At 46.8% G+C, this 11,973-nt stretch overlaps 1 protein-coding gene across 2 annotated transcripts; it reads right to left on the bottom strand.

The window, feature by feature from the left end:
• Window positions 1–227: 227 nt before the first annotated feature.
• On the bottom strand, window positions 228–10,443 carry RPS4X (ribosomal protein S4 X-linked). Of its 2 annotated transcripts, none has more exons than XM_039489265.1 (7): window positions 10,360–10,443; window positions 9,696–9,773; window positions 8,771–8,951; window positions 7,737–7,834; window positions 4,797–4,968; window positions 2,628–2,785; window positions 228–393 (listed from the first exon to the last, which is right to left on the bottom strand). In XM_039489265.1, the coding sequence occupies exons 1-7, from the start codon at window positions 10,360–10,362 to the stop codon at window positions 292–294; spliced, it is 792 nt and encodes a 263-aa protein (XP_039345199.1). In that variant the 5' UTR covers window positions 10,363–10,443; the 3' UTR covers window positions 228–291. The 2 variants fall into 2 exon arrangements, with proteins under 2 accessions (XP_039345199.1, XP_039345198.1); XM_039489264.1 differs by lacking the exon at window positions 10,360–10,443 and adding an exon at window positions 9,890–9,967.
• Between the last annotated feature and the right edge of the window lie 1,530 nt (window positions 10,444–11,973).

Genomic DNA, 11,973 nt, shown 5'->3' with positions numbered 1-11,973 from the left:
CAACTGGCTGGTCTTAATAAGACCCCAGTAGCAAGGAGTCTTCACCACCTCCCAACTTTAGGTTAGAATGTGGGACAGGTAGTAGCTCAGCTGCTTCCTTTTACATGTGACCTAGTATTCTAGAGTGACCAGAGTCCTGTGATTTGGTAGCCTGCAGTGCACTGCCAGCTTATCAGAGCCACAGGCCTGCAAGAACTGGTGTTCAGAGGGTGGGGGAAAAGGCAGTGTTTTAGTTGGTAACCATTTTATTTGACAAAGGAAATGGCATGCTGTTTGTCCACTTTTGAGGGTTTAACTGCTGCTCTGTTTGGCTGCCAGTCTCTTGTCTCTCTCTTCAGCAATGGTCAGACGGATTCCCTTTCCACGGGGCAGGGAGATCCATGGCTTGTTACCCTAAAACAAGAGGGGAGAATCACAACACTGTACAAGCAAGCAACCTTCACAGTATGGGTGCTTCACCCAACTCCAGACTACACCCCCATCTCCCTCCATGTTATTCCAGGCTAAGAGAACCTCCCTCTTGAGAAGTAAATTCTGTTCTCTTTGCAGCAGCTTCTAAGGGCTTGTTAAATTCATTGGTGCAACTTTGTGGTAAGGTGGAAGTTAAAACAGATGCAAAAGGCTGCATGGACACTCATTTCAGTTTAGCTTAAGTCTATTAGGAACAGATTTAAGCTATGCTGAAATAAATGCTTCAAAGCAGAACAAGAGCAACCACACAGGGATTTGTACCAGTTTAGTTAAACCAGTTTAACAAATCCTTGTTTAGACAAGATCTTAGTCTTTTGTAAGAAATCCATCATGGGGATCAAAGTAAAGTTAACCCTGAAATGCCAGGATAGTCAGATGCTCTGCCAGTGCATTCCCTAGTTCCAGCTCATCAGTCAAACCCACAGCAGATTTCAAACACAGATTACAGGATCAACAGGGATAGCTCAGTGGTTTGACCATTGGCCTGCTAAACCCAGGGTTGTGAGTTCAATCCTTGAGGGGGCCACTTAGGGATCTGGGGCAAAAATCAGTACTTGGTCCTGCTAGTGAAGGCGGGGGGCTGGACTCGATGACCTTTCAAGGTCCCTTCCAGCTCTAGGAGTTAGGATATCTCCATTTAAAAAAAGTGGAACATTTCCCCTACATGCAGGACATAACTCAAGCACCTCTGCACAGATCCAGTATAGCCACACAGTATAGTTTACTGAGTGACAGAACTCATGGATAGGCACAAGCCTAAATTCAGCCTGGTGTCCCATAGGTCAGTGGGATAACACTAGGGACACACATGGTCTCTGAATTTTGCACTAGCAGCTGAATCCCTGCCTCCTTCCTAGATAGCTCTTTGACAATATAAAGGCAACATAGCTGCAGGAATTTGTTACCCATCAGGTACTGCGGCATTGGGGCAAAGTGCCCCAATTTAAAATATATATATTCCTTCTTATGGTTCGAGCCTGTACGCGGCAGGCATCCTCCTCTCCCATCGAGATCAGTGGGAGCTGAAGGCATTTAGCACTTTGCAGAATCAGACCCTTAATGGCTGGGCTAATTTGTCCAAAGCATATTCTAATGCTTGTACCTTTTTCTTGCTGCTAGAAGTACAAATGATGAGTTACTTGTATGCAACTATTTTTAAAATACTGTATTCAATGAGCAGAGACTGTGCTCCTAATGCTTGCTGTTTGGTCAAGAGCCTTTAGTGACTTGTACACTGCCCCTTAAGCAGTTAACTAGTCGTCCACCTAGTCACTGTATCTGGGGTAACTGCACCTGTGACCCCTTTGCAGCCTTACTGAGGCCACCCCACTTCTGTCTCAGGCCTCGAACAGTCACCTCTTTCAGAACGGGACCCCATGAGAATAATTAACCATTGGAACAATTTACCAGGGGTTGTGGTGGCTTTGCCATCACTGGTGGTTTTAAAGTCAAGACTGGATTTTTTTTAAACCATCTGCTGTAGCTCAAACAGGGAATTATTTCAGGGCAGTTCTAGGGCCTGTGTGTGTTACACTGGAGAGCGGGCTAGATCATCACAGGGTCCCTTCTGGCTAACATGGTAAAGAGCAGCTGGATTTCCATTAGCACAGCACAGCACCTTGTTGCTTTGTAGAGTGACCTCTGCTAGCTGATCAGAAACCACAATTTTTTCTCAGGTTCCACAGCATGAGGACACGTTCATGGGAAAATGGCCTGCATGAGTGGATGTGCTCTGCTTATGGTTCACAGCCAGTGCCCTGAGGTCACCACTTTTCAATTCAGCGCACACAATGGTTTCTGTACATTCATGGAGCAATTTGGCTGTTTTGGTCAAAAATGGTTTGCATTACAACTAATGTGGGTGTGAGGGAAGCCATGTGAACAGGCCACAGCCTGTAGGAGGTTGGGACCACATGGGGTGGAGCCAGATGGCAGCCCCAGCCAATGTTTAAACTTTCGCTACGGACAGCAGCTTGAGCAGCAGCTTCAGACAGAACAAGCTCAGAACTAATTTGGGAACACATCCGTCTCTCTTGCAGTTAGCACTTTGTCTTCCCCTTCCCTGTAAGTGAGGCATCTATCCAGCAGGAGGCTCTTCAGCACAAGCCCCGACACGGGGAGGAAAAACAACAGGGGTTCTATTAGCTCACACTTACTTTGCCAATAACAAAAATGTTAGAGAGCCTGGTGGCAAAGCTGTTGCCATTGGCATCCTTCACGTGCACCACATCGAACGAGCCTGGGTGTCTCTCCCGGTTAGTGATCACACCAATACGGCCCAAGTTAGCACCACCAGTCACCATACACAGGTTACCTAAGTGGAAGGAAGACCATTAGTGAGTTTGTGAATCTGAATAAACCCCACGCCCTTTATGACAATGTGCATCATCATTTGTACCCTGTGTGGACCACTGCCTGGTCTGATGCTGCTGCAATAAGGTAATGCCCCAGTACAGAGGTCAAGCAGAAACCCTACCAGTCAGACCAAGATGCTACAAAGACAAAAGATTGGACAAGACACATGGTCCAATTAGTTGTGTTGGCACCCAATGACCTACTACAATCAGGCTGACTGTCCAACAAGTGAGGCCACCTCAGGCCATGCAAGTCCATGGACAGAGGCGCTAGCTGCATCTGTTTAAGTTTACACCAAATGTGAACAGTTGCAGTGAGAAGCTGGTGTTCACTGTTTTATTCCAGTGCAGTCATATTTCATCCACTCAGTATTATTCCTACTGGTCATAACCTCACTCCTCCTATCCAAAAGACTGCACTATACAGAGGGACCCTCAAAGCACCAAAATGATTTAGTGACCATCAGGACAAAAGAAGTAACTTTTTTTCAAAGTTTGAAACATGGGAGGTACGGGTGTGTTATTGTTGAGACTAAGTGTTTCACTTTTATGACCCAGGTTTCTCCAACCCCATCAGCACCGTCCTACTGAGAGTGATGATCAATATGAAGAAATCAGTTAAAGAAATCAGGGCTTTCTTTAAGCTCCTGCCTTGATCAATACTGAAGCTGAGATGTGGCACATCAAATTTAGAAGAATTTACATACAACTGCACACCAACGTTGCATGTGTTACTGCCTTAGCATAGCACAAGATGTTACGTGAACGGGTTACTGTCAGCCCCTCCACAAGACACAAATGCAACACCAGGGCAAGGGATTATCGCAACAGCAGTGATGCATTTGGGTTTGCAGCATGGAACACACACACGCAGTTCATGCGGCATCCCTACCGGTTTGGGTAAGGGAAGAGGAAACATCATGCTGCCTTTTTTTTTTTTATCTCCCCTCTTTTTTTTTTTGAGGAGGTGGGGGGGGGAGAGAAACAGTCTACAACCAAAAAATACAATTCAAGTGCAGGCATTGGGGCTCTTCCACTTCCCCCACTCAACCCCCTGTGCACTCAGTCTGAGTAAAGCCAGGAAGAGTCCCCATTCCTCTCCCAGACCACACATGGAAGGCACCTCCTCTGCCAGAACAACTAGAGAACCACCTTCTCTCCTTGCGGGACTAGCAGAGGTCTGTTTCCCCCTTCAGCATTATATAACAGCACCAGAAACATGAACCCCTACGCTGCCTGTGGAGAAGACCCTACTGAGAAACAGAAATTAAGATTTGGCCCTGGTCTACACTACAAAATTACTTCAGTGTAACTACGTCGTTCTGTGAGAATAATCCATCCCTGTTCAATACAGTTATATCAACCTAAGCACCAGTGTAGACAGCGCTGTGTCTGCGCAGATGCAGGTGCAGACCTGCCTTAAGACAGTCTTTGACAATCCACATTTCAGAGAGGTGCCTCATTTGAAACAGCACCAGACATCATAAACAATGTACACTGGGGGAGCTTATATCTGGAGTGTGACAAGGAAGGAGCAGTGAAACTTCTATAATCTAGAAATTTCCCTCCCACTCCTGGAATCAAATGCTCACTTTACAACAGGCAACAGTTAGCCCAAGGGCATTGCCTATTTTATTCCCACACGGCAAAAAGTGATATACCCCAGGTGCTGCTACCTGAATGTTAGATGTGCCAATTTTCATTCGGTAAGTTCCCCAGCAGCTATAGCACACAATGGTCTAAAACCAGGAAGTCAGTATTGCTGTTACACTTGCCATAGCAGTTTCACAGTCCCATGTCCACCTCTAAGCCCACTCTGTGCTCATCTGATGAAATCAGATCCCATAGAGACAGTGCAGCTCAGCTAAATGCCTTCTTCCCTTTGAAGGGGGGATGCTATAGCCCCATTTATTCAAACCCCATGTCTCCTATTTTGGAGAGCTGAGTGCGGGAGGAGGTGGAAGGACATACCTGTGTCAAACTTGATGAAGTCTGTGATCTTGCCAGTCTCAAGGTCAATCTGGATAGTGTCATTCACCTTGATGAGGGGATCTGGGTAGCGGATGGTACGGGCATCATGGGTCACCAGGTGAGGGATTCCTTTAGTGCCCACAAATATCTTCCTCACCTTGCACAGCTTGTACTGTGAACACAAGCCAACAGCAATGAATGCAAGCAGACTAGACTGATAGCTTATATGGCTCAGGGCAGGACTTAGATACAACATATGAAGCATCACCTCTGCATAACAGCATCAGCACTGCTCGATAAGCCATGTGCCGAGGGCAGAGGCCAATCTCCACTCCAGAACAAAGTGTCCAACTAAGAGGCTTTCAAAATACCCATTTACTCCAGAGTGAAGTTGAAGGGAGCAACTCTCCCCCCACTACAGCACTTCCACCATGACTGTCTTGCTGCTGGCCTTGGGCAGGTCGGCAGAGGTATTCACCGACATCCCAGCTCAGTAACAAAAGACATAGCTTGAGGCCAAGTCCATTTTGAACACAAATTACACTGCACTTGAGGCTTTTCAGATTGGAGTTCTGTGCTCCCCGACACAAGCTGAAGGCCTCTTACAAAGGGAACTGTGAACCTGGCAGGCGAGTAGAAGAGAAGCTGATTTCCAGATTTTGCTTCCAGTGTTGGTCCCCAGACTGTGGCCCATGACGAACAGCAGTTGCCAAAACCCTTTCATGTGGTCTACAAAGCTAATGGCTTTCTAACCTCTGACCCCTACATGGGTACTTCATGTCTCTGTGGTGTAAATTTAACAGTGATCAAATTTTAAAGTCACAACATAGCTGAGAGGGCAGCAAATACAGGAGAGAACCAGACTGCAGCGTAGCCTGGAGATTAGAGCAGTCAGGCATCGAGTACTGTACATACCCATCCCCACTGCAGCAAAGCAAGTTTATTTTCACCTTCTCCTAATGCTACCCTAATTTTACTTTCTAGATAACCCAAGTGCTCCAAAAGATCTAGATTGGGAGGGGAGGTGTCCACAGAGAGATTTTAGCATGGTTCTACTCAGAAGTATAGCCAAAAGCAGCACCATGAAGATGTGCCCATTGTGCCTCTCTTAGATCTAAACTCCTGAGTTTACAAGTAAAATGATGTTTTCCTCTAACTACCAGCCCTAAAAATCTCCTCCTGGGATCTGGGAGCCAAGTTGAGACCCTTCCTGCTCATGTACCACCAATAGGAGACACTTTTGTAGACCAAATTATCCCATCAGACACTTGTTCCTTCCCCTTTGTTGCCATTTAGTATTGCACAAGTGTCGCTGAGGGAGTGATTTGGCCTACAGAGATATGTATGGCAGAAACTAACCCAGCCAAACCACAGGGCTAGCAGTTAGGAGTAGAAATATTTGTTGTTTTCTAAACTAAAAACACTTAAGCAAGGTACCACATCATGTAATTTCACAGAACAGCCACAATGAGATAAATTCTCTGATGTAAGAGTTGTAGAACCATCATTTTAGTGTCTGTCTGTAAGTCGGTACAAAGGTTTTGACTTCACATTTGAATTTGAGAAGCTTTGCTGAGTCATATCCAGTTAATAGTCATTCTGTTTTACAGCTCGCACTGCCCTTCCTGTGCTCCATGCTGTCCATCAAGAGCAGATTTTGCATACAAACACAAATAAAGCCAGCAGTTTTCAGACATCCTTGCAGCTTTCAATTAAAAAAGATAGATGAAACCACTAGTGAGTCAGATTACTCCAGTGACCAGGACCCCTGGACCCAACGGCCATTTCTTCCACAGATACCAACTTCCCCAAATAAGTGACAATTCATGCACCACCAGATACAGAATATTGGCACAGACCTCTTGAGCAATTAATTCCAATTTTTACTGTTGCAAAACGGGGATCAAGTCTTAGAACTTGATCAGACAGTGTATAATTGTTTGTTTAAAGCAAAGGAACTTACAGGCAGGTTTAATATATTTACTGCACCCAGAAAATTCTGCTTTGAGCATTTGGTAAAAACAAGGCTTTGTCTGTACTAGAACTGTACTCAATTTAAAGTCACAGTAATCTACACTGGGAGGTTGCACCAGATTAACCAGAGCAAAAGAAGGGATAATCAATTTTTTTTTTGTCAAGGTCCAAATTTCTTGGTCAAGATATAGTCGAGGTCCAGACTCCAGAGAAAACAATAAAAAAAACCCAACAATAATAAGTAGCAAATAAAAAGAGTTTGGGTTCCATTCAAAAGCATCTGGCAGTCCAGATTTGGCCCACAGCCCATGTATTGACTACTCCCTGGTTTAAAGCATCATTTTAGAGCCTTCTGGAGAGAAAGGGCTAGTTTGAACATAGATGCAGGGAGAGTAGCAGACTGCACAACAACTTGGGAGCGCACCAGAGCAAACGTTTGCCCACAGGGGAACCCATGTGCCAGGTCTTCAGTGAAGAAACAGACAGTTAATGTCATGTAAAGTGGTTCATTTTAGCACAGCTGTATTCCTCCTCTAATCTTGTAGCCCACTGTGTATTATGACCATTTGCACTCTGTGATGCTTCAACAAGCACTTTGTAAACACCCCAATGAACGGCTGCACATGCACCCCACTCAAAAGGCTCCAGGGAAGGCTTACAGCAAGGATAATAAAACAAGTTTTAAACAGAGACCACTTTGGACTGCCATGTACTGGACAGCCAGCTGCACCTTTCTGTGTATGGAGACTACATAAGCCCTCACCACTTCCCCTTTAACCCCATGGAGACTGCACCTGGTACGTTGAATGGCTCAGATTATCTCTCAAGGCAGTTAGACTGACACCAACTTTTAGATTCATGCACATGGCAGTTTTGCTACCTGCAGCAACACCCAGCCACTTTGATGGCTGCAACAAGTTCAGAAACAAAAAACATTCCCGTACACTGCCAGAGAGAGGGGCTCACCTTGGCCTCTTCAGCTGTGATGCGGTGAACTGCAAAACGACCCTTGGTGTCATATACCAGACGGAAGTGCTCACCTGTCTTCTCAATACTGATGACATCTGGTTTCAAACAAATTCATTAGGAGGCATTTCCAGGTTCTTAGGCCTTTATCACAGCTTGAAAGCTACCCCATTCGGTAGCATTCACACTAGAGGTTCCACCATCAGTGAGGAGTTCTCATTTATATAGCACCATTAAGTATATAAAAACTCTGTAGAGTGGGTCAGCCATGTTGACATAAGCCCCCACTCCTGAATAGCTACCAGCTTACACAAGTGGCTACCATTAGAATGAGTCATGAAATAGTGGGCTATGCAAGACTCAGGTCAGATAAGTTGGAAAGTAGTTCCAGGTGCAAAGGACCACTCAGAGGTTGCAAATGTGTGTTACTAATACTAGTGGCAGTATGCAACTTAAAACTAAGTCAATGCTTAAGCAAGGCCAACAACATAACAGTACAACTGCAAGCCTCACAAAATATTGGACTTTCCTGGGTATAATAAAAAGAATCACACTACATATACTTGGCTTATTTTCTGTTTGACCAACTGCCAAGTAACAGCAAATGTGCCAGTGATAAAATTTCTTAGCACAAATCACAGTATCAGCACAAGCATGCTCAGAAAAGGGTAGTTTTATGCAATTTGTTCAACTGGGAACACAAGCCAACAGTTCTGAAGAGTCAGCTAGCTGCTCTCTTCGGTTTAACCTGTTGAGGTTCACAGAAACTACCTTCACTGTCAGAATCAGGAGCAAGTGTGTCAATAATGCACCAATTGCTGGTTTTGGCCAATTATGGCCTCTGGTTAAATGTGCACTTAAAACATAACCAACACAAGCCACACTGCACAGCAACAGCCGCCCCATCCACCAAGTTCAAACACTGGCTTTCACGGCATGGTGAAGAAAGGTTCATTTTTTGCCATGCAACAGTTTATTACGCTGAGCATTTGCCCCAATCCTCACCATCTCTCCCAGGATTTGTCTCCACTCACCCATGAAGCCAGCAGGATAGGTGATGTCAGTGCGGACTTTTCCATCAATCTTGATGAACCTCTGCATGCAGATCTTCTTGACCTCATCTCCTGTCAGGGCATACTTGAGTCTGTTCCTAAGAAAGATGATGAGTGGAAGGCATTCCCGCAATTTGTGGGGACCTGTTGATGGACGGGGAGCCTACAAACAGAAGAAAAATTAAGTTTCTGCCAGCTGTTCAATCGCATCAGCAAACAGCAACACCCATCTTCCAAAACAGAAATAGCACATGCTCAATAAATACTAGGTTAGACTTATGATTTCTTCACAACTTCATAAAGTTTGGATCCCACTGGCTCACAGACAGCCTTGCTCCTTGTATGCCAGAGACAGTTGCAGTAGGGGAACACTCAACAACAGTCCCTAAGTCTAAACATTTGAGTTATTCTTTGACAAGCCAACCCAATAACTGTACTAATACATTCCACAAATGTGAAAGAGCCTCCCTCTCTTGCAAAGTCCACTCTAAATCTCCCTGAACAACCCTTCCAAAGTTAACCAAGTGGTCACCAACCAAATTAATTTTCTCTTACTTGCCACCAGTGGGCAAATTATGACAAAGATTTGTGGAGGCAAAATGGCTGAAACCTCACAAAAAAGAACAGGAGTACTTGTGGCATCTTTGAGACTAACAAATGTATTTGAGCATAAACTTATTTGTTAGTTAGTCTCGAAGGTGCATTTGTTAGTCTCGAAGGTGCTACAAGTACTCCTGTTCTTTTTGCTGATACAGACTAACGCAGCTGCTACTCTGAAACCTCACAGAAGATCCCAATTGCCTACCAAGCCAAATACAGGCAGATTAAAAGGAGGCAAACATTCCAGCTATGAAACCGGTATTTTTGTTTTGATTCTGAGGTGCAGAATTCAAAGAAATATACTTACAAACACTCCTGTCAATTTATCCAGCATCCAATGCTTTGGAGCTGCTACACGCTTCAGGTGCTTCTTGGGACCCCGAGCCTCAGGTAGGAAAAAAATAGATTAAGACACTACTAAGCTGCTCACGAGGTAGTTGTTCCTAAGAACCTGTGGTTCTGTTAACACAGAGAATGAGGAGCTGCGAGGTGGAAACGTACCGCGGTATCCTTCGCCAAATTGGCCGCCTCAGTACCGGCAAGACTGCAGATTAACGCTCCCATGTAACACCCCACACGCAGCTCCACGCACAGCCCTAGCCGCGTTACCCTGTGCGCACCCGGCCTGCTTCCGCAAAAGCTCCCTTAACGCCGCGTGTGCGCCGGAGTCACGCCAGCTGCTCGGGCCCGTCCTTCCCACAGCCCGGGCCCGCTGGGCCGCCAGGTCCAGCACCCGCTCCGCCCCCAGGGGCAGCGCGAGCCACGGCAGGAGTTCGGGGAACCCGCTATTCTCGCCCGGCCCCGCAGGGATCTCTGGGGCCGAGGCAGGAGAGCGCCTCAGGGCTCTGGCCCGGCTCCCTCCGGCCCCATACAGCGGAGTCCCCTCACCCCGGCCAGGATGCGGCGGCGGGGCCACGGCAGGCGGCGGATGGCAACGGATGGCGGGACCAGGGACCAGGCCGCGTACTCACCATGGCTGCGCTCTGCCGAGGAAAGGACCGCCCGCTTCCGTCTAGCCACGGATATCCGGCTGGCTGGACGGCGGCCCGGCTAGGGCAAGCCTGGTTAAACGCGCGTGCCAGACAGCGCCCTCTGCTGGCGGGGAGGCTTCAGTGGGGCAGCGCTGCCAGTCTCCGAGCTGCAGCGTGGAGCCCCAGGCTGCCATGCGGGCGCAGCGTGGGTTGGAAAGGCACCCGTGGGCTATTAGGCATCTACCTTCCTCCAAGCCCCAACAGATCCAGCCCTTGTATCCCCTAGAGATAGGGGAGGGGAGCCTTCACACATAGGGGGACCTGATGGAGGTTTTGGGGCAGGAAGGGAATTTGTGTTTTAGGGACTATATAACATTTTTGTGACTGCAAGAGTTCAGGCTTTAAGAAAAAACACCAAAATAATGCAAGACTCACCATAAAATCATGAGCATTGGCAACAGTATGATCAGTGAACTGAGGAGTATGGTATTTGTTAAGCACTTTGAGATTTACAGATGAAAAGCACTGTATGAGAGCTGAATATTAAAAGTTTCTTTACAAGTTTATATTATTTCAGTAATTAATTAAAATCAATGCAAACAGCCCGTGCAGTATGTAACATCCAACTGTGTCAGCACTGCAAAGAACAGGGATTGTCTGGATTATGTTCACAGCACTTCCACAGAGAAGTTAAAGTACTCTTTCTGGAAGGTTGCAACATAACACTCCTTTACTTCTTAGAATTCAGAATGAAAAACAGAGATAGAGGAAACAGGCTGCTCCCTAAAACAGAGAGGAACAACTTAATGCATTTTACTCTAGGCTGGCTCTCTGTAGCTTCACTGCTGCTGAACCCAGATCCCATGCTTCCCTACAGAGCCCCCAAAGAGTACTCCAGGGGGCATTCTGTGCCACTGCACACACACAGAATTCATGTTCTGCACAGATTTCTTTGCTTTCTCACACCCCCTCCCCAGCAGCGTGGGTGCATAGTTTCTGACAGCTGGCAGAGCGGTAAATCACTGTGGGGGGAGGGGAGGGCCTGGGGATACCACAGCCAGGCCAGGTCAGACCCACTTGCCATCTGTCCAACTCCTATGCATACAGACCCGCCCCATGCGCAACCCCCCCGCGCTGAGTCTCGCCCACTCTGCACCCAGAACCCCCACACTGAGCTCTCCACACATGAACCCCCATCCCACCAAGCTGTTACCCAGACAAAATTCTCTGTTATTTGCATACTCTAGGGGCACCCACCTTTACCCAGCTCCCAGGGCTCAAGGCATAACCTTACGCTGTAGGGCACCCACCTTTACCCTTCCATGGACTCGGGGCATAACCTTACACTCTGCGAGTATGCAGGGTCTTTTACCAGTGAAAGAGCCTTACACAGTAATATCCTACTTAACCTCTATTTATTAACAATCACCAAACAGAATGCACATGCTAAGCATACCATGCTCACTGCTCCCAATAAGGGAGATTAACTTTAATTGATGGCCAGTCAGGATCAGGCCATCTGGGGACTCCAGCTTCTGCTCTGAATGGCATGGTTGGCACGGTGTTGAGGTCTGGCAGCTCTGATTGTGAGGCTGTATCCTGTAGTTGGTTCCC

The sequence above is a fragment of the Mauremys reevesii genome, linkage group 9 (assembly GCF_016161935.1).
Source record: "Mauremys reevesii isolate NIE-2019 linkage group 9, ASM1616193v1, whole genome shotgun sequence".
Classification (NCBI taxonomy): Eukaryota; Metazoa; Chordata; order Testudines; family Geoemydidae; genus Mauremys; species Mauremys reevesii.
This window is presented reverse-complemented; position numbering and strand designations above follow the sequence as displayed.

Bases quoted from the DNA above. Each gene is read 5' to 3' on its own strand.
- RPS4X (XM_039489264.1), bottom strand. From the start codon at position 9,952: ATGGGAGCGTTAATCTGCAGTCTTGCCGGTACTGAGGCGGCCAATTTG. The intron at 2,786-4,796 runs GTATGTCCTTCC...CCTTCCACTTAG, and splicing joins CTTCATCAAGTTTGACACAG to GTAACCTGTGTATGGTGACT. The intron at 394-2,627 runs GTAAGTGTGAGC...CTCTTGTTTTAG, and splicing joins ACATTTTTGTTATTGGCAAA to GGTAACAAGCCATGGATCTC.